This window comes from Mycteria americana, chromosome 12 (assembly GCF_035582795.1).
Source record: "Mycteria americana isolate JAX WOST 10 ecotype Jacksonville Zoo and Gardens chromosome 12, USCA_MyAme_1.0, whole genome shotgun sequence".
NCBI lineage: Eukaryota > Metazoa > Chordata > Aves > Ciconiiformes > Ciconiidae > Mycteria > Mycteria americana.
The window spans coordinates 17,988,526-18,010,465 of NC_134376.1; the positions used below are offsets into that span (position 1 = coordinate 17,988,526).

At 47.7% G+C, this 21,940-nt stretch overlaps 2 protein-coding genes across 10 annotated transcripts in view; one reads left to right on the forward strand and one right to left on the reverse strand.

Moving 5' to 3' along the window:
- Positions 1-598: 598 nt before the first annotated feature.
- On the reverse strand, positions 599-17,801 carry ANKS3 (ankyrin repeat and sterile alpha motif domain containing 3). Of its 5 annotated transcripts, none has more exons than XM_075515080.1 (18): positions 17,751-17,801; positions 13,807-13,907; positions 13,488-13,663; positions 12,937-13,135; positions 12,610-12,731; positions 11,792-11,873; positions 10,965-11,100; positions 10,494-10,652; positions 9,218-9,343; positions 8,121-8,236; positions 7,071-7,238; positions 6,412-6,536; positions 6,003-6,144; positions 5,224-5,396; positions 3,829-3,944; positions 2,857-2,940; positions 2,262-2,356; positions 599-2,013 (listed from the first exon to the last, which is right to left on the reverse strand). In XM_075515080.1, the coding sequence occupies exons 3-17, from the start codon at positions 13,655-13,657 to the stop codon at positions 2,274-2,276; spliced, it is 2,001 nt and encodes a 666-aa protein (XP_075371195.1). In that variant the 5' UTR covers positions 13,658-13,663; positions 13,807-13,907; positions 17,751-17,801; the 3' UTR covers positions 599-2,013; positions 2,262-2,273. The 5 variants fall into 5 exon arrangements, 4 of the variants coding, with proteins under 4 accessions (XP_075371195.1, XP_075371193.1, XP_075371191.1 ...); XM_075515078.1 differs by lacking the exon at positions 17,751-17,801 and adding an exon at positions 16,801-16,819 and having other exon boundaries at positions 3,841-3,944; XM_075515076.1 differs by lacking the exon at positions 17,751-17,801 and adding an exon at positions 16,801-16,819.
- Positions 17,802-17,998: 197 nt separating this feature from the next.
- The window catches only part of DNAAF8 (dynein axonemal assembly factor 8), a 96,068-nt gene continuing 92,126 nt past the window's right edge, over positions 17,999-21,940 (forward strand). For 3 of the 5 annotated variants that reach the window (XM_075515231.1, XM_075515235.1, XM_075515236.1), the window contains exons 1-2: positions 18,035-18,132; positions 19,929-20,088. In XM_075515231.1, coding sequence (XP_075371346.1) covers positions 19,942-20,088 — 147 coding nt within the window. In that variant the 5' untranslated portion in view covers positions 18,035-18,132; positions 19,929-19,941. Of the gene's footprint in view, positions 18,010-18,034; positions 18,133-18,715; positions 18,769-19,928; positions 20,089-21,940 lie in introns of those variants that run through there. The other 2 variants (XM_075515234.1, XM_075515232.1) reach the window with 2 other exon arrangements.

The following is a 21,940-nucleotide window of genomic DNA, read 5'->3' on the forward strand; positions in this document are numbered from 1 at the left end:
CCTCTCCCCACAGACATCTTGCCTTAAATTCAAGTCTGGGCTTCCAAGGGCCACAGCACTGACAACCCTGTACTAGTGCAGCCAGAGACACTGCCAAGGCTAGGGAGAGGACAGTGCAACCTGCCTTAGCGCTCCCCACCATTCCTCCAGCAACAGGGAATGAAGGACAAAGCCCAAAATGCTCTTCTCAGCACAGCCTCAATACTCTGAGAAGCTCACAGGGATGCTGCCTTAGGAGAATTGGCTCCACTTCGTCAAAACTAATTCTTCAGGGTGAAGTCTCCTGCAGCCTTGTCGCACTGCCTGCTGTGCAGCCAGCACCAGATGCCCACATGCATACACCCATGTCATTTGCTAAAGATGAACAAAGTGTGCCATGTTAAGTTTAAGAGCTAAACATGAGTAGAAAGCAGTACCCCACAGCTGAGCAGGCTGCCAAGCACATACAAGGTGCCATCAGGGTGGGCCATACCTGCCTCGGTGGCCCAGGACTGTCCCCTGGAAGCACAGATACTCCCGTTCAGTGGGACAGTCAAACTAGATGTTACCTTTACCAAACACAGACTACCTTTCCAGCCTGCCTAAATGGTCCAAGGCAGCTGATCAGAAGGGGTGACTAGCTCAAAGGATGCAGCCAGAATGGATTTTTGTATTTTGGCATCTGTGATCAAGGGCCAAAAAATTAAAGTCAGAAGGAACATGCAGTTTCTTCCCCTTCCCAGCAAAGAGAAGAACACTTTTCCAGACTCATCAAGGCCATCACTCGCAGAGTTCAGGTTTTTTTGTTTGGGTTTTTTTTCCCCACAGGACTCAGCAATACACAGGAACAGAGAGTCACTGGAAACTATTTTACATCAATGTAACTGTCACCAGAGCCCTCGCGGCTGCTCGCCCAGCTCCAAGAGATGGAGCAGTCTCTCTGGGGAGGCAGCCTCTGCCTGCACCATTTGTCTGCCCTTTGAAGACACCCACACTGCCAACACAAGAATGCCTTGGCAGAACTATTTCCAAACACTAAAGCCCGGAAACCAAAGGCAGGCAGTGGTTGAGGACCAAAGCTTTGCACTGCAGCTACATCTGGGATGTGACTTCTTTTGCCCGTCTCCCACTGCGGGACAGATCCATCCCTCAGTTCTTGTTCTGCCTGCCTTGGCACTCTGCTGCCTGCCAGAGGCACCGGAGACTGAACAGTCTCAAGCTCTTCCTTCTCTCTCATGTCCTTCCAGGGGAACATCTGCCTTGCAACCACTGTCAGTGTTGGGATCTTGGCACTGACAAACCAGACTGAGAGTCTCTGCCATAAAGCATTTACCACAAAAATGAGTTCTTTGGGACTGAATAACGTGATCACAAACAACCCTGGGGGTGGGGGCAAGAATGTGAACCGAACCAGGGTGGGCTGGTTGGAGGGAGAGGTTTCCGAAGCACACATTTGGGATAGCAGTAGGGCAGACATTCCTGCTAGAGGTTAGGGCTGCATGAGTTTCGCTGCAGCTCAGTGAGCCGAATATTACAAACTCTGCTCATCCACAATAAACCTGCCTTCCTCATTGCCTCAGATACATTTTCTGGGTCAGCTCCTGAGCAATCCACGTGGCACAGAAGGGGCCAGGGCAGCCTTGGGGAGGGTAGGATGTGGAAAAGGGTAATTGATTGCTGTGAGTAACTATCAGCTTTCTAACACCACACAGCCCTGAATGACAAGGGCTGTGGATGCATAAGGTAGATAAACCTTTTGGGCTTGATGCTTCTCCTCTTAACCTAACCTTTTGGTATGAACAACAATGATCCTGGGAACCCAGACAACAGTCAGGCCCAAAGAGCTGCTGGGTTGTTGTCTTCTGCTGTCCCTCGTTCTCCCAGGCACGTTCTCTGATGGCCGAGACCTTCCACGCATCCACCAGCTGCTGCGGCACTCTCAGCAGAGCTGCGGTGCTGCCAGCACAGCCCTTGCGCTCATTCTCCCAGGCACACTCAGCTTCCGGGTGGAACAGTCACCCGACGTCAGTATTCCTGCAGCCACCAGGAAGAGAGAGGACAGTCACTCTTTCAGTGGGGCACAGGGGCAAGGGGACTAAGGATTTTCCAAAGGGAAAACCAAGCAGAGGACACATAAGGACTAGTTAGAGTACAGCCTCAGTGTGCAGGCTGGGCACTGGGCGAGCACTGGGCACAAGCAGCAGATGGCTGCTACTTGCTGCGAGGAATGATGCCCCCCTCAGTGCCACAGCCCTCCGTGGCTGTCCTTAGTTCCCACTCACCCTCCTGCTTTGTTACGGCTCTAGCCAGCTCTGCCCACTCTGCCCCGGGGCTTGGAGCCTTTGGAGGTTTTGAGTCACAGCCTGCAGAGCTTTCCCTGAGGACAAACCAAAAGGAAAAAACAGTGTTAGCAATAGGCCAGCAAGCGGTAAAGACCAGGCTGCAGTCTGCATTCAGCCACTGTTTTCCTGCCTTCATGCTGCCTTCTCCCCTGCAGCTTCTTCCAGCGCCCTGAACACAGGAGTGTCTCTACTCTCTGACTGCCTGTTGCTGTCATCAGGAGAACAGGACACAGGCTTTGGGAACCACTTCACAAGCAGCTCTGACCACTGAGCAGGAGAGATGCAGGGGAGCACATACCCCCTGCTCTCAGCCTGGACCTGACAGCAGAGGATGAGGCAGAGCCCAAGATCTGCAGTGAGATTAAGTGCAAGAAAATGCCAGAACCAACTTCAGAGCCTGGAGACTCCCCTGAATGAGGGGGAATCGTTAGGTCCCTCCAACCTACCACTGCCAAATCATCAAAAACCTGCCCAGCCACCCCTCCCCTCCAGCACAACAGTCACTTCATGTGGCCAGGGTCCTCCCCCACCTTACCCATTTCTCCCACACACTCCTCTAGGACAGCTGACAGCTCAGGCAAGCTCAGAGACTTCAAGGAAGGTGGCCAACCTTCCAGCACTGCAAGAAAGAGGAACCACACGTTTAATCAATCTGCATGCTCTCTGTGACAAAGCAGAGACAAGGGTTTGGTGTTGCTGTGAAGCACTCACACCCAAAGCGGGTCCAGTTAGGGGTTCTGAGTCACACGGGAAGAGAGCTGGAACTGCTTGTGACAAACTGAGGGGTTTTTCTGGCAATGCTACCACTTAGGAATTTTTTTTTATACTGGCTGGGTCATATATTAAGAGAATCTCAAAAAGATTAAGTGTAGTGGACAGAAATCAACAGGATCTCTACTTGTCTCACTTTTAAAACACACGCAGCAAAGAGCACATTTCTGGAAGCATGTCATGGGCAGCAGGATCATCTGCTAACTCCTCGTGATAAGGAGCTGGTGGACCAAGCCTACCCAGCCACATACAGCAGTTTGCCCCACGGACCAAACAGCACAATCCCCCAGAGTGGGTTAGGGAACCAACCACGGCCTGCGATTCAGACCTTGCTCTAGTGCACAATGCAGTAACACACCCGAGGTGCCCACATGCCGCAGCACGGGAAGGGGAAGCCACAGGCCTGTGAAGCAGGACTGCCACTGGGTGCCTGTGCCACAGCTTTGCATTTTTAGCCACAAACACCTGCCAGACCCCAAAACTTCCCACTTGCTAAGAATCAAGAGTTGCTGAGAAATTCTGCTGCAGTTAAAGTCCAAACACCCCAAGTGCTTTAAATGCTTTCCCCAAGCAAGAATTTTCGCACTAAATTTAACGGTTTGGCTGCTCATCTGTTTCCAAATCAGTAACTTCATCCTTTCAGCAATGAAAGGCAAGCATGTGGCTTGCTCTGGGGTGTCCTGCTGTTTACCCACCCCTTGCACCCATTTGTGTAGTTTGATAAGCTCTTCCTCACCCGGACGCTCACCAGGCCGCCTGCTCTCACCGGTTCCCAGCTGCACCTTTGTGTCCAGCACTCTGCTGACTGCCTGCTCTTGGGTTAGCCGGGAGGACAGCTCTGCTTGACAGGATCTGCCAAACAAGACAAAGCCCATCAGAAGTGCACAGGGACACTTCTTGGAACAACATGCCGGTCTGTGCACTCCTACATCCTGCAAGTACCTGCTTGGGGTGCCGAGGGACCGCATCTAACGCCCTGGGTTACAAACTGCTCCTTGTTCCTTCCCAGGAAGAGGAAGACGTGCCCCAGACAAAGCTCAGGGCGCTCTCCACTGTGCCCCATCTCCACAGCAATCTCTGCCCCTGTCCACAGAGGAGCTGCGGGGGGAGAAGAGAAGGAGGGGGCGGGGTGAGCAGGAGAAAGCCCAAGCCAGGGGCTGCACCTGGTTTATATGAGAATCAAGCCTGATCCAAGGTGTCTAATGGGCAAATGAAGCTACCTCAGGACCGGCATCAGGTTAAAGAGAGGCACACAAAGTTCTCTGGCTAACATCATCACACCATCAGTTCAAACAGTGTATCCTCAGAGCATGGCAGGGCCCTTCTACCAGACAGTCTCAGCTCCTCAGTCAGGGGGAAAAGACAAGTGCTCTGCCCCTCGCAGCTGGGAGTATTGCTCTGCTATCCTTCTGGAAGCCAATCCCAGTTCACCCTGGCTGGGTAGCGAGCAGGGCCCATTCCCTGTTGGGCCAGGAACTGTAGCAGTAGGATTAATGCCACCTTCAAGGACGTGTCTGTTCTATCAGTGGACAGAACAGGGCCCATGACAGGAGTCCAACTGGGGCAGGGAGAAAAGCACCACAAAGGCAACAAAAGATATATTAGGAGGCGGGGGAAGACAGAACTCAAAGGCAGTGGTGTGAATGAACAGGGCAGGTTTTTCTGTTAGGTGTCAGAGTTGCCCTGACTAGTGAAGAATACTTTCCTTGCCAGACATTGCAAGTCCTTTGATATGGTTTGGAAGGTTGAAACTCTTTCCTGCATTCACCCCATCACCAAGATATACCCTGGTCACTGGGTCTCATGTAAGCACAAACAAAGCACTTAGCCTTTTGGTTCCAAAGGAGCCGAGTGCCTTCACCTTCTAGTTGAAACAGGAGTAATCAGCATCTCTGAAAAGTCAGGCCATTTATAGCTCATGCATCTGATTAAGGCTTCACATCTGCTCACGTGGCTGTAGCTTTCCACTAGAGAAAGTCAGGCAGGATCCAAAATGGGTTCAGATGCCTGGCGAGCTCTCCTGCCTTACCCTAAGCATCACCTGTAAGACTGCCAGTATGACCTCTGATCTCTGTGTGGCCCAAATCCCATTTCCCAGTAGCCTCAGTGCCATTTCCTGGGAATGACTTACTTGATCTGATCCAGTAGGACTCCAGCATCCTTGGTGATGGCCTGCGCCTCTCTGAGCTGGCACTGGATAGCATTCCAGGTCTCATCCCGCTCCATCAAACAGCTCTCAGCCACTGCACGCAGCTTCTGCTCCTGGCATACCTGGCCCTTCATCACCTCCACCTCTTCACACCTCTACAGCAGAGCAGAACAGAGGATTAGGCTGGGAGCACTGTACATCACTCTCAGAAGTGCCTGCTCTGACACGTCCCTGGAGTCCCTGCTATTTTAATGGCTTAGGCAGCCAGAGGGTTCCTGCAAAATTGCACCCAACCCAGTGGGAAAGGAAGCTGGATAAGGCTTGTACACTGAATATAGTTTCTCTCCACACCAAGACCAGCCCCCCAGTTACAATTCCCTCTTCCTCTCCATTTGCAAAGATACTCAGTAGGCCCGATTTCCCAAATCAACAGAAGTCTGTTCACTAATGGCTGCACAACTTCACCATAAAAATGACACTACTGAAAAAGAGTAGGTATTCAATTCCTCCCACTCGCCCTTTTAGTTCTCGGGTGGATGGGAAAGAGACATAAAGGCTTCACAAGCATGGAGCACAGATGATGAGGAGTGGATAAGCTGCACTTATGGTGATCCTGATCTACTTGACACCAAGTGTGTCCACTGAAAGTTTTGTCTTTCCCTTTACCCCAGGCCATTAGAGGCACAACATAAAAATATGCTACCCACCACTTATTGCAGTGTGATAAGGTATTGAGCAGCTCATGGCAGACGACTTCTTACCTTGTGCAGCTGAATGGCCAATTCCTGCATCTCAGCCTCCAGCCGATCTGCATAGGCCAGCTCCAGGGCATCACTGGGCGGCCGAGCATTGCTGTGCCATCGGGCAATGGCAGAAGTCATCTTCCTCTTTGGTCCAAAGAGACTGGTGGGAGAATGGCAAACTGTCAGGGACCAAACACTACACCATCGGTCCCTAGGCCCAATGGGATGCCATGAGGACCTCTGCAGTCTCCTGCTTCTTTCAAGGCACCTCCAAAAACAGGAGCCTGTTGCAGCCAAGAACTAGGGGATATCAAAATTGTGTGGGAGACTGCCAGAACAGAAAAACATGCATTAGCTAAACTTTCCTGACCAGGTTGTGTGCATGGTTTATAAGAAGAAAGATGAGAACTACATTACAGACACTCACGTGATGCCTATTTCCTTCAGATCACTCTCTGTGAGCGTCAGGAAGATCCGGAGGTCAACATCTTGCTCCTCAAACACTTGCAGATACTTCAGGCACCCAATCTGCTCAAGGAATGTTGCCAGGTCCTGCAGCCCATCCAAAACAAACTTATTTATAACTTCACAAACAAAAACACTACCATGCCTCTTCATCATAAACATCTACTCCCTCATGTTGCTGTTATGCCTTCCTGGGTTCTAGCAGCAGTCATGACTTCCCCTGGTTAACTGCCCTTCTCCAGAGTCACACAACACAACAGGACTGGCCTGTCTGCTGCAGCCATTGCCTCTTGTGACAAATGCAGAGCAGACACACACACCAACATCTACCCTAGCCCCCACCACAGACATGTTTGGTAGCACATACACAGGCCTGAGGGTCTAGAATATCCCTCCAAGCAACAGCAACACCAAAGCAGACAGTTCTTTGTACAAGAAATTGCTGTTTCACAAGCATTTAAGTTTGGGTGGAGGTTTGGAATCAAAGGTGTTTTGGTGACAACTTCCCTTTTATCTCAGAACGCCAAGAAAGCAGCTTAGGCAACCTTAGAAAAGCCTCCCAAGCTTGATACAGTGACACGGTCTGCATTACTTCAGAGACAACTTTCTGTGCATAGTTACCTGGGGCCCTGTATAGGCAGGGGGCTCAGGAAGGATTAGGTGCTGACTAGAGCCCCCAGCTTTCCCTGGGCAGTGAGTCCACTGGCTATCACTGTTGCTGTAGCGATTCTTGATCTTAAAGCTCTTGGCTTGTTTCCGACTAGGGGGACTGTTTGCATGGTCAGAATCCTGAAACAGAAAGAAAAAACCCACAAAATGTAAAGGTCAAGGATGATCACCCAAAGATGCCAGGATCACTACAGCTAACAAGTGCAGACTCCTTCAAGTCCCAGGCTCTAAATCCAGGTAGTGGTCCACAAACACAGGCAAAGACTAACAAAGCCCTTATTAGGAAGGGCTCAGTCAAGTCACTCCCAAGATGGCAGCTTGGTACCATGAAATGGTATCAGGCTCTTGCAATCCCAGTTAGGAAGCAACATGCCAGAGCAAGCCAGAGCAAAGAGCAATGCTGAATCCTCCCTGAACCAATACAATGCAGTGAGATTCCACCTGCAAAAAGCGCCTCAAGATAGAGGACTTTTGCTCATGTTCAGCTATATCACCCTTCTGTACATCAGCCCCAGAGTGATGTCTTGAACCACACGAGCTGTGACTTGAACTACTGAGTAACCTCCAACCTCTTCCCCTTTCTGTACTTCAGAAATGCCAATACAGCACTGCTGTGCTTTCCTAAATCTTACTATACTGCCTGCTATCTCGCCAAGCTCAAGGACTGACCCAGCTCTAGCAAGTCACATCCCTTCTTGACCACCACCTAGCTAGAAGTCTGCAAAGAGTTTGGAAGCTGGAGAGACCTTAAAAATTACTGACTAGCCATCAACAACCTGTTCTAGAGTGAATGTGCTCTGAGAGCTGGCTACTAGCCGGAGATCAAACAAGCCAATCCATAATCTTCAAATATGGAAATTGGTTTTCTTGTCCCTGTAATACTACCTTTCCTCACCCAGCCTGGTACTACAGCCTCCTGTGGAGGTAGAGTCATAGCAGGCTGTGGAAGGGTGACAGCACTGGCCAAGCTGAAGGCAGAGAAAGGAAAATTGAAAACCCTACCTCATTGCTTTCCAAGGAGCCTTCACTGCTGACCCCCAGGGCTTTGGTCAGGCATTCACTGCTGCTGCTGCTGCTCCTGACAGTAGCTAAGTTGTTGGTGAAGAAAACATTATCCTCTGGAAAGGAATATGGAAAAAAAAAACCCTGAGGTTCAACTTCCTTACACTCAGTGCTGGTTTTGCTACACAATTACCAGCAAAACCTGCTGGAGGAGAAAGGAAGGAGAAACCCAGAGCAAGGCTTCATATGCAGCACTCATGACAAGACAGTTCTGAGACAGAAATACCACATGTCTGATCCCAGGCACTAATCTTTCTCCAAGTCTGTTTAGTACCACAGAGAGCAGGAAGGCCGGGTGTGTGTGTTTCTGCGAGACTCTTGGTTATGGGGTGGAAAAGTGGGTTATTACTACCAAGCCTGTACTCCCCTTAAAGTTCAGGAAAGGCCTTTCCTTGAGCCCAGAGCCAATACAGAGCCACATTATCCTTTATTAACTTAGGAACTTTATTAACTTAGGAACTGTTGACAGATCCTTCCTTTGTGCTGCTTCACAGAATCACAGAATGGTGAGGTTGGAAGGGACCTCTGGAGGTCATCTTGTCCAAAGCCCTGCTCAAGCAGGGTTACCTACAGCAGGTTGCCCAGGACCATGTCCAGGAGCATCTCCAAGGATGGAGACTCCACAACCTCTGACACCCTGCCCCAGTGTGCGGTCACCCTCACAGTAAAAAAAAAAAAAAAAAACCACCCCAAAACCCCCCAAAAAAACAAAAAACCCAGCACTTCTTTATGTTCAGGGGGAACCTCCTGTCTTTCAGTTTGTGCCCACTGTCTCTTGTTCTGTCACTGGACACCACTGAAAACAGGCTTGCTCCATCTTCTTTAGACCCTCCCTTCAGATTATTTGTACAAATTGATGAGACCTCCATTGAGCTTTCTCTGCTGTAGGCTAAACCATCCCAGCTCTCTCAGCCTTTCCTCATAAGAAATACTCCAATCCTCAACATCTTAGGGGGAAAGGAACATGCAAGCCAGGGAGTTGGTCTCACATCCAGGTGTGCACTGCAAGCCAGACTATTTTCTGAGACAGTACTTACCCCTGCTGCTGCTGCTCTCCACATCCTGCTCATTAATTGGAGAGGTAACATCCCTGTTCCGGATATCATCTGCTTCACAGCTGCCATCATCATTGAAGGTAACATAGCCCTGAGGAGGGACCTGCTCTGTGTGCAAGAGGAAGGGAGAACCAGCAAAGATTAGGATGCAAGTTACCAGGGAGGCTCCAGCAGGAAAAGCAACCGCTCGGGAATTTGAAAACAAGCAAAAGAGACTGTCTTCTCAACTAGCAGGTTCCATTCTAAAAAGCACACAGAAAAACTGAGAAATGCATATGCCTACAGCCTCCCTCACACAAACACACATCAGCTGTACTTGATTTAGGTGGTTGCATTGAAAAAAGTCAGAGGAAACAGCCTCATAGCAGAGATGCACCTTAAATAGCAGCTTTCAGCATTTCCTCTCCTCTTCATACCCAAATTATCAGAGGGGAAAAACATCTGCTTAAGAGAGCAAAGTGCCAGCTATGTCCCATCCCCAGCCAAGCACACCCTGTAAAGCCAACCCCTCTGCATCTGTGTTAAAACACTGGTAGCATCCCACTATTGTTTCAGAAGCTGACAGTATCATTTCAATACAGCCACTGCCTGTGGGATAGTATGTATCTGTATTAAGAGAATGAACCAAACTTGGAACATGCTTTTCAGTCTATATTCTTGGCTATTCTAGACAACTAGGTAGTCAGCCTGAGAAATACTTACAGCTATGACACACACACAAGAAAACAAGACTCATACCACTGCAGCCAGGGGCTGATGTCTGAACTGCGATGATCTTTCTCTTGGCCTACTGCAAGGGTTTTATAATCTCATTTTCAGCAGTATTTCAAGCATCAGGGAAGACAAAACTGACAGGTCTAGGAGCAGCGAGTTCACTTTCACGATCAATGACTTCTTGGCCTGTGTGACCACTTCCTCTGTCATCAGCTTGAGAAGGGTTCTCAAACTTTTAAGCCTACCTCAAAAAGGGAAGCTGGACTGTTCTCAAGAGTCAGGGGAACAGTAGTTGAGGTAAGAGCACTATTTGTTCCACAGAAACGTTCCACACATCAGTATCCTGCCCCGACAAGAGTTCAAGGGGTTTTCTTTTTAAACCAGAGATTGGATAGCTTTGTATGATGGTGTTCACTATCTTTGTTTCTGTACAAGCCACACATGAATCCCAAATCAAAAGAAAAAAAAATGTTGGCACAGAAATAGCTGCAAAACATTTGAGAAACCTCAAAGGACTCTCAATTAGACTTCTAACTATTCTCACCATAGCGAGACTGCTTCTTTCCCCCAATTCCAACCGCTGTTATCTTAGCCAAAGCCTGGGGTCCATCATGGATGCTGGGACCCTTGGTCCTACGAACTGGTCTCTGTCTCTGGGGAGTAGAACATGATTCATCTGAGGAACTCAGCTCTTCATATTTCCCTGTAGTTCAAAAAAGATTGTTAGCAGCATAGTAATTAATTTACCTACTTTATTTGCTACTGGTCCTATAAATGCAGTGGAAAATAAAAAGGAAGTGTTAAACTGTTTCACCCTCCCTCTTTTAACCAGGTCAGAAAAGGGCCAGCAGACAAAAAAAGCGTTGGATCCATGCCTCTTCCATCCTCAGAAATGCTGGAATTTCCAGGACAGACCAGCTAGTACTACCCCATACACATAGTAACATACTTTCAAAACATCAAGCACCTCTCTTCAGATTCTATCTTAAAATGAAGAAGCTAAAACATCTGGTACCTGGACCCCTGCAGAAGACCTTGGGCACTGGGGCTGCATGCAAATCTATCAGCCCCACAATCTTCGTATGTCCATACTTCATAGCCAGTGTCCGTGCTGTGGCTCCAGTGTTATCTCTGACATCGGCCTTCACTCCCTATAGAAAAAAACATGTTTAAAATGTACATAGCAGAGGGCACTATATACAAAAATTCAAGGGAGCCAAAGAATTGTCTTAGTTCCTCCAAGCCCATCAGAAATACAGGCTCACCTTTGACAGACCGTTCAAGCTCCACTAATACCTTGTTGCCTTTCTAGTTATCCACAGTCTCTCCAATCCCCGAATACCAAGTAGCCCAGGCACATGGCTTTTGTGCATTGCCACAGGGGACTAGTTTGTTTTATCTGAAAAATGTTTTACATTGCTGCCTCCTTCTGGAAGTAAGCTGGACCAATTAAATGGGATAAACCAAATTGTTTAACATCAGTAGACATGCACGCTCATAAGCTTCTGGAGGTAGAAGATGCCCACTAGCCCAAGTATGCAAGCCTGTGAACAATATGGAGATTACTGCATTACCTGTTTTCTAATTCAGTCATTATTCAGTTAAATCTGGACAGTGAGACCTCACTCCTATTCATGCAAGGCCGGTGTAAAATCAGAGTACTAGCCTTCGGAAAGTAGATACTTTGAGAACAGTCCTGGGAAGCCTGGGACTTCAGAGGTGACTGTCATCAAGGATCAAACATACCACTGTAAAAAGTCTGGTGTCAAACTTGTGGGTCTTCCTCTCTAAGGGCTGGAACCACAGATTTTCAACTTTACAGAGAACTGTCTAGACACTTACATGATTGAGAAGGTACTGAACAATTATCTCATGGCCAGAAGCAGCTGCTTCCATGAGAGGTGTATATCCATACACAGGCTCCCTAGAGAGAGAACAAACATGCACACATGGACTAATCAAAGCTGAAATATGCTGCAGGCTTTGCCATACCCTAATAGGGCATCTCTAGCCTCTACCCTCAGCTGATCACCAACTGGTCCATGTATTGGCTGGTCTACTGCACTCTGGTCTATCTCAGTAAAACTCCCCAGGGAGATTCAGTAAGTGTTACTCTATTGGCTGCACAGCAACAGATTACTCTTCCAGTTGCAGATCTGCCTTTCAGTAGCAAAATCAGTTTTGCAGGAGCTAACAAAGCAAGAACCTCTTGTTGACCTCAGGCAATTCAATATGCATAAATGTATAGGCAGTTCCCAAGGCACAGGAATGCACTGCACACTTCAAAAAACCAAACTGAATTCCAAGTACACAGAAAATTCAATAGAAAGACTTACAAAGTGCACTTGAGTTCAGAAGGCATTGCACCTGCTTGCTTTCAGAGTTTAGCCCATGATTAAACAAGTAGTAAATCTAATTTCTCTTGATCTTAGTTAAATAAGCAGTGACAACACGGGCAGACTTCACTGTTCAGTTTGCAGGTCACCTACCCTTGTATTAGCTAATAGAGTGTGCCATACTTCCTAAGGTACAGGAGGAAAAAGACAAAAGCAGGCATCTTCTCCCTGACCAAGTTCAAACACGTTCATAAGCCAACTGCTCCTTCTATATCTGAAATAAGAAGTATCTTTTGAGAAATGAAATGACAGATTCCTCCTTACTTGCAGTTGGCATTTGCTCCATTGTCCAGTAAGAACTTGACCATCTGCTGATGTCCGGCACTGGTGCAGTGAAATAAGGCAGTCCAGCCATGAATGTCCTTCATCTCCAGCTCTGCGCCTTGCTTCAAGAGAACAGAGAATGTTCTTTACTGTCCCCCCTCTGCTGGGTCTCTTAGACACTGCCCCTCTGCACTGTGATACCAAGAGTTTAAATCCCTGTCAGAAAGCTAAACTCGCAACAGAACATAAATCACACACTTTGGTTGCAACTGGTGGAGAATTTAAACTATGTAGTGTGGCTTTACCTATTTATTATGGGATACACACCTGTAGAAGAAAGTAAGCAACACTTTCATTTCCACAGCTGGAGGCCAGCATGAGCGGCGTCTGCCCTTCCGGTGTTGGGATGTTCACATTCACTCCCGCTTCCAGCAGCAGGTGCACAATGGTGTCGTGGCCAATGTAGGAGGCATACATCAGCGGAGTCCAGCCACCACAATTCCTCTTATTTAAATCCAGATCTCCACTAAATAACAGAGAAAAGAATTCAGCTGAACTACTGTCCTGGAGCTGTAGATCACAGTAGATTCCTGCAGCCTCTTGCTACCATCACGGTATTGAAAGAAGGCTGCAAAAAATTCTAGCACTGAAGCCTGCACAGGAATTCCTACCAGGTCAAGAGCAACTTCCACCGGATCACTAAGGAGATAATTTTTATCAGCAGACTTCTCCTTTGAAACTTTGTGCTTAAGAACACTTTGGGAGTTCCAGTGATGTGCCCCCATTGCAACGTTAGACCGACCTGTATAGCAGCCAGTGAAAAAACATAACTGGCAGTAAGTAACCATAGACCTGTGCCCTCCCCAGCCCCTCCTTACCGCTGAATACACTCCTGCACCACTTCATACTGGCCGACGGAGGAGGCTGTATGCAAGTCCAGGGGAACGTCCAGCTCTTCCCAACAGATCATCTGACCAACCCCATGCCACATGGAAAGACTGCGGCTCAGCAGCTCCGACTCACTGGCTTCATCACTCAGCTCCGACATCCCGCCCTGAGTAACCAAAGCAAAGCAGAACTTTTAGCTGATCTCCATTTTCTACAGAATACGGCATCACCCATTGGCGCTACAGCTCCAAGGTGCCACGGGCTTGGAAGGTGAGGTCATCTTGGAGGTATAGTGTTTCAAATCCCTACCTCTACTTTGATCGCCTCCTTAGCCTGAAGCAGTAAGACTTGCTGAGGAGTTTTTGCTGGCAGTTCTTTCTTGCTGCAGTGGACTCTGGGATTTGAATACACTGGAAAAATAAAAGCCAATAATGCTAAAAAAACATCTTTCAAATCTCATTTTAAGACTTCAGAAGCATTGGCTTTATTTCCTCCCCTTCTAATCAAAATGTGCCTAAGGCAGCTTTGGATACCCTCATCAAGAGAAGACTAAACGCCTATTTAAGTGCTGATGGCACGCTTAGTGTTATACAAAAGGATGTAATTCTTGGTCTGCATGTTTTATAATTCAGAGAGAGAATTAAGAATTCATGTGTTGGATGTTCCTGGTCTTTCTCCATCTGTCTTATATTGCAGGATGGCCCTGCTTAAATTAAGACACAGTCATTAATAATGACAACCGTCCACTGCTCTCAAAAGTGCTTAATATCACCCGAATAGAGTGCACACTTCGTTATATCATCAGGTTGTAAGTAGGTTGTTTCCACCATTTATTGTTTCAGCACTTCAGAAGCAGCCCAGTCCTGTCTCTGTGAATCTTTGAAATTGCTGAAACACTTCGAGCAGCAGTGCACCTGCCCATTCATTATCTGAGCATGTCCACCGTCCTGCAGACAGTAACTTAATTACAAAGCTAGTACAGTTTCATGACTGTCTGAAAGGTTTATTTCCCATCCCTAGCCTTAGGGAGCAATTGCATATTAATCATTTTAACCACTCACAGGAGAGTGTTCTTGTTCAGCACTTCATAAAAAGCTGTTTGACACAGCTGCATCTATCATCTGAGGTCTTCAGCCGCAGTTTCAGGCTATATCCAAGTCAATCCAATGAGAAGCGCTTTCCCCTCCCTGTAGTCTCATTGCCCACCAAACTTCTGGGGTTTGCCTGGTCCCACTACATATTATGTTGGGCAGCTAAGCCAACATAAGGTATTCTTTCTTTTTCCTGATAATTTCTTGCCAGTTTCATTCCTCAGACTGATTCATTCTGGGGTCATGCAAATGCCAAATTTGGCATTGGTGAAGAATAAAAGAGAGCAGGAACACGCTCTTCAGCAGCAGTTGCTCTTTAGATTGCCTCAGCTGTAACATTTCAAAATGGTACTTGTATTTTCTAAAGAACTGGGAGTCTTTGTCTTGCAAGCACCAGCCCCTTTTCTTATAACATAAGCAAAATACCTTTAATTCCTACATCTTCACTCCCCATCTGGATCCTTTCTCCCACACCTTGCTTTTTTTCCACTCCTCCTTCTTTGGTTTAAGACTACAAAAGCACCATCCCTTCTACCTAATCAGTGTGTGCTGGTAATAAATGATTCCTTTCTTAAGGTATCTGCAAAAGCACCTATTTTACCTAATAGCAGCAATTTGTATTACACTGGCAACCCAGAGGGCTCAGGCAAGAATATGCAGGGCAGAACACAAATGAAAGACCTGAACGCCTCACAATCAAAATACAAGGCGATATAAGTGGATTTAAGTGGATCATAAGGGGGAAAAGTAGGAGTGTTTCTCACTACAACAGATTAAAGCTGCCCCTGGAAGGCAAAAAGGCATGTTCACAGTTAAAGGAGGTAAAATCCAGGACAGTCTGTAGAAGCACATTCAGATGAAGGCAAAGCTCACTGTTCTCTCTGCAGATCTCCTTGTTAATTGGATACATTAACCATAAAAACCACAGATGTTTGGTCTTTGTCAGAATGAGCCCCACATCAGGTACTAGTTACCAACACAACTTTGGCAAGTTGATCCACAGTCAACAGGGCAATCTTGACATGACAGAAAGGTTATGCTTGACTCCAGAATATTCAAGACTTTCAGCCTCATTCCTACCACCCGCACTGTGCTCTAACGGCCTACATCTTTGGGTTTTTTTGGTTTGGGGGGGGGGTGGAGGGGGTGGTGTTGTTTGTTTTTCACCCTGAGATTTCACCACAGACTGAACTGGAGCATGATGTCAGCTCCGCACCTGAGAAAACAGAGAGGACAGCTGAACAGAATCTACAGGAGAACAATAAAGGTGATCAGAGCCCTAAGGATTGAAATGAAAAGACTGGGTGAAATGAAATCAGGGTTGTCTGGTCTAAAGTGGAGATGCCTGGAGGGGACACGGTAACAGCCTTCAAACACATACATAGTTGCTGCAGAGAGGATGACAAATAATCTGTTCCTTGTGGCCATGGCGAATATGACAGGACATAACAGGCTTAAGTTGCAGCATGGCAGATTTTTGTTAAAGACCAGAAAAAATCCTTGTAAAAGTAAAAACAAGAGTACTGTGATGGATTACCAGCAGAGGTTCAGTTGCTAAGAGTAAGCTAGACAAAGACCTCCCAAATATTTACAGGCTGTTCTCTTGCTTTGAGGCAGAGCAATTAAGCTAACATTTGTTAGTGACCTTCCTCAGCCCCGTGAGGCTGTTATTAATTATATTTACTACATCAACACCTAGTGATTTCTCAGGATCAGAACTCTACAGTGCTGAGACTCAGAGCAGGTAGCAAACACCACACTGTCCTGGACTCAGAGTTTGCTGTCTGAACAGATGAGAAAACCAGGAAGCAGAAAAAAGAAAGATACCATAAAAACTTAGTATGAAAACTGCAGCAAAAAGCACCTTAGTATATCTTTTTGGAGGATAAGCCTAAGGAATAAATGACAGTAGATGACAGAGGGGCAAAAGAGCCGTACTAAAATAAATGGGACGCAATTTGAGAAGCAACTGAGGCAACCAGTCCCCAACACAGAACAAATCCAACACCGCTCATTAATCACCACTCCTCAGGCACCATCAAGCTGCACTGGCTCTGCTAAATTCATTCTCTCACATCCTCTTCCACAAGCACAGGTAACATCCACACAGGTCCTTCTGTCCCAAAAGACACAAGACACCCAAGACAGCACAAGTGTGGAGGTTGTTGGAGGTTCCAACTGAGCCATCAAGCTGATAACATGCTTCACTGACTTAGTTCTATCTCCACTAAACTCAGCAACAACGTACTGGAGGAAATAAGAAGCCTTGTTACATCCGTGTATAGGTACAAAGAGTTGTTACCAGCTCAGTCACAACAACAAGCGCTCCCAAGAGCCAGAATATCTCATCTTCACACTACTGTTGTCTGCTGACTGACCAGAGATGGGCACACACGTTACAGCTGTAGGAACCACATCAGGTTCCACAGGATAATGATGTGTAAGAGAAAGTATTCCTGCAGCACGAGCTCCAGCTGAGGACCTGCAACACCTAGATTCAAATCCTACACATGCCTGTTGAAAAGACACCAAGCTCTTCATCTGTACTGCGAGCCTGGCACTCTCAGGCATGTTAAAGCACATAATATGCTCCCCAAAAAAACAAGATAAGAGGCACAAAAGCACTTCAACAGCCACATTAGGGAGCGCACTTCCCAGGACAGGGGCTATGCCAGACAAGACACAGCACTCCAAGGCAGCCAGACACCACAGCCGCCAGGGCTCAGTGCCGGGCAGGCTCCAGTCGCACAACGATACGCCTGAAGAGAAGCGAGCCCGGTTGTAGCTGTCAAACCGGTAACTACATGGCTGTTAACCAGAAGTCTCACAGCAAAAGGGTTTCCAGGCACGTTATCCCTGCACCTCACCGGGCCACAGTTCCCCTGAGGCCCTCCTAGGAACTCGGTCTCGACCCCGCGGCGGGGTAGGCCGGGGCACGCCAGAGGCGCGGGTCCCGCGCCTCTGGCGTGCCCCGGCCTACCCCGCCGCGGGGCCGGTAGACCTCGGCTAGCGGACTGGAACCGCTCCGGCCGTGGGCCCACCAGCAGCAGCGGCGGCGGCGGCGACCGCCTGGGGACGGCACCGTAGGCGGCTGCGCCCAAGCCGGCCCTCCCCACAGCCGCCGGCCCAGCCCGGCCCGCCACAGGCCCCACCGCCCCTCACCTGCACACCCGGTGAGCTCCGCTACCGGAAGTGGCCCCACCCGCGCAAGGAATGCTGGGAACCCTCCTCCCATCCGAGCCTCCAGACTACAAAGCCCAAGAGACTTCGCGGCGGAAAGGACGGCTCCGCCCCCTGCGGCGCCGGGCCAATACCAGGTGCCTCTGTGAGGAGGCGGAGCGAAGGTCAGCCAATGGGATTCGGGCCCCGCGGGAGGGCGGGCGGTTCTAGCAAGCGGGGCGGACCCGAGCCGGTGGCTGAGGTACGGGGGAAAATAAAGAGTACCAGAAGTGATGCGGGCGGGCGGAGCGACGATCGCGGAGGTCTCAGAGCTGTGTTCTTGCTGACGGGCCCCTCCTGCTTTTTTCTTCGTCTTATAAGTCACGTCGGTTCGCTTTACCCCGCTGCCAGGACCGCAGGCCGGGGCTGAGGGCGGGGGGGGGCTCGGAGGCGCCCGGGTGGGTGCTGTGAGGGAGGGGAAGGGGCGGCGCAGGGGCGGGAGGGCCGCGGCGGGGAGCGGCAGCGGGCCGGGAGCGCGGGCTGCCGCTGGCCGCGTTGCCATGGCGACGGGGGCCGCCCGGGCCGCCATTTTGGTGGCTGTCAGGGAGTTCCCTCAGCGGTTTCCCTCAGGGTGTCTGTCTCGCACTGCGGGTCCCCAAACCTGTCGGTGTGGTGTGACAAGTGCCGAGGGCAGGGGTTAGCGCGTCCCCCGGTCTGCGGCGGGCTGCGCGCCCGTGAATACCGCCCCGAAGCGAAGGTGTGTTTCCCGCCGTTGCCTTCATCTTCTTGGCTTCTCCCTCGTTGCCATCGCACCCAGACAGCGAGGCTCCTGAGATGGACGTGACAGGAAACGTCAGTTCTAGTGACAGGGAGAAGCTCCGGATTTCATGTCTCGATTGGCCCAAGCTCTCCAGAAAGCACCTGTTATGTTACAGCTGTCTAACAAGTCTGCACTTTGTTTTAAACATAGAGTACTGCTTGCTCCCAGAGAAGATGCTGGATTAGATGACTGATAAGTCAGGTCCAGTATAACATTCTTCACCTTGGGAGACACCTCTCCAACCTTCTCTCAGGTTGGCGGAGGGAGCCACAGTAGCCAGTTTGTTGTTAACCCCATGGGAGTCCTCTTGCCCTTAGCAGCCTCAGCTTACTGTCAGAGCATAGTACTCCAACCTTTCGGTTTTCCCTACACTTTACCTAAATCAGATTCAGGGGTTGTCTCGCATGAACAAAGCCGCCACTGTATGGATTTGGCATATGACGAACTATTTGGAAAGGCTCTTTGGAAGTCGTAAACTTCCCAGGGCATGAAATGAGTTTCACTTTATGTTTAGAGGAGTGTTGTTGATCCACGCCAATGCAAATAATAGTGACAGTGTAATCGTATGAACAGTTATTTCGGTACTGAACAACATACAGTCACAAACCTCTTAACCGTTCTTGCCACACAGAAATTATTTACTCTCACATTTTATTCCCCAGGAAACCATGCAATTGTAACATAAAATTTAAAAAGCTAAGGTTTTCCATGAGGATTAATTATGCAACTTGTCAGTACAGCAGTAGTCCCTACTGTGTTGTCTTGACTCCTCATGCACATCAAGGAAACTGTGAGGAAAGAATACACATTATAAACACTTTTAGAGGTCAAAATCCAAGACTGCACCTACTGTCAACTGTTTTTATACAAATCCAGTGGAAAAAAGCAAACATAAATCATTTTATCTATCATTGGAGCAGTGAGGAGGAGAAAGTGAGGCAAATAGGAAAGAAGAGAAAAGACTGACTGAGAGCAGAGGTGTCAGCCCTGCCTTTGCTGCGTACCTTCCCTCTCCCTGCAGGCAGTGAGAATGTGCTTTTCTGAGAACACAGTTACAAGTCAGTCAGGCTAAGAATCCCAAAAATGCTTTATAAATGAGGGGCTAAACTGGCCCTGGCGTGGCCCCAATTATGGGTGTATATGGTGAGCAGGGCAGAAAGCTCTCAGCCTTCTGAACTCAGGTGGGAAAGAACAACTTCAAAAGTGCAGATTTTATCATTCACTGCTGACAGTGAAAACCCTGGGAGTGCTAAGAATTATGTTGACCCTGAATGCGTATGCTTTGTTCTTGCTTTGTACTGATGTTATCCCTTGTGTTCTTTCGTGAGGTGTACTTAAGCTCATCTTTCATTTGATTGAAGGGAAGCTGTTCAAATGGCCTCAGAAGGGCAAGGTGAGGATACAGAGCATCCATCTGAGCCTCCTGCAGCTCCTGTTCAGAGTAACAGAACATTTCAATGGGGAGCCATACTCGCTGCAGTGAAAGATCAGCTCCCATCTCTGGACTCTGACACCTCCACAGTAAGCACTGGAACCTGCCGTTCTTTCTCACTGTGTTTTAGAAAAATCTCTCAAGAGCAAGAGAAAGTCACCTTAGCCAGGCATTTCTGAGGAGCTAGGATGGTATCCTTGATGGGCTACTTGTTCTGACTATTGTAACACTGCGTATTAATCCACAGCCTTCTGGATTATCTCTAATTGTCAGAGTATAATTGCTATCGCCTCTCGCTGTATTCTTTGGAGCCTGAAAATGGGACTCATTTTTCCAGATGATAAGTATTCGTAGGTTGGGAAGGGGAGGGTAGTGGGCATCCTGCAGAATGAGCCCGCATTTTTTCTTAGTTTGTTCAGTCAAAAATACAGTATGAAAGAAGCATACTGCTGATTTAAAAATGAAATGATAAGGTTTTGTGCTTGAGAGTATTATGCTATTCATTCCAATGATGTACTTGCCAGACAGTAGGCCTGTTAGTATGTTTTTCTATGTATGAGGATCACAGGAAAGTCACATTCCTGAAGACTTTGTGGTCCACTGGAAAAAGGATTTGGCAGATATTTCAATCTTGGATTCCGCTTTTTTTCCCTATCTGCAATCCTCTGCAAGCCATGTTGCCTTTTTGTGCTTCAATTCTACCTGCAAAGAAACATAATGCCACTGACCTTTTAATATAAAGCATAAGATTGATAGATATTGTGCAGTACTCTTCACCGTTACAGGTTTTTTACATGTTAGTGTCTGGGACAGGCTGCCTCTTGGCTGCTGAAGATCTCTGTTCACAGGACAGCAACAATCTGGTGAAAATAATAAAACCACCTGCCTCTCTAGTCCAAGATGCTAGCTCTGGCATTGACTTTTCCAAGGTGATAACGTGTGTCAAGACTTAATTATTAGTGGCCTTTTGTCCAAATCAGAATATTTTGTTACTTTTCAAACTTGTATAAAGTTGAAAAAATATTTTTGAACACTTAGAGAATATATTTTATTCTAACTTAGTGTGGCCCTTAATGATACAAAGGGAGTCTTGTGAGCAGTGAAGGAGCCAGAAATGCCTCCATGGGGTATTTATTATTTATTACTAATCAATCATCAGAAGCAGTGTGATCTAGTGGATAAAGTGTCGATATGGATTCCATGACTTGTTTTCTGCACCTGGCTCTATCACTAACATTTTGGACAAGTTATATTGCCTCACTGTTTCTCAGTTCCCTTCTATCTACATTCTGTTGCAGTTACTTAAAAGAACCACTGCATTTTAATATGTGTCTATATAGTATAGATGAAAGCCCAACACTCAGAAGTTATTTTTAGGCATTCTTGTTGTATAAGTGTACAATAAGATTAAGACAGAGAGATAGCTTTGGTGCCAAATGCCATTCTATAACTCTAAATCATGTTGAATATTTTTTTACTTATAAACAGTCTCCAAATTGTCTGTTTCTACTATGTGTGGAAAAGATTTCCTGCTGAAGGAACTGAGGCAATCTATTTGGCTCTTACACTTGCATTCAAAAGACCTGGTTGTATAATCCCTCTCCTGCTTAATGTGAAACAGTAGCCTGCTGAGCCTGCAGTTTCAGTGCTGCACCTTAGTCCGAGAGGTTTCCACTTGTGTGAAGATACATGTATGCATTTGAGATCTGTAACCTCAGCGGGCTGTGCTCCTGCATTCCAAAAGGGCACTGACAAATGTGTTTTATGCCCTGAAGTACTTTCATTACCCTGATACGCAATTTATTAGGAGGAAAGAAGTTCTGTTGCAGTTTGCCTCATGTTAAGAAAAATTAATTACACCAGACAGAGAGAATTCTCCGAAGTGTGAGTTACTGAAAATGTACACTTGCAAAGCAAAGGGACAAGCAGGATGTCCTGACT

Excerpts from the sequence above, each read along its gene's own strand:
- ANKS3 (XM_075515076.1), bottom strand. Across the intron at positions 12,732-12,936 it reads TTGCTTACTTTCTTCTACAG|CAAGGCGCAGAGCTGGAGAT; the intron begins GTGTGTATCCCA and ends GTTCTCTTGAAG. Across the intron at positions 9,344-10,493 it reads AAAGAAGCAGTCTCGCTATG|AGCAGGTCCCTCCTCAGGGC; the intron begins GTGAGAATAGTT and ends TCTTGCACACAG.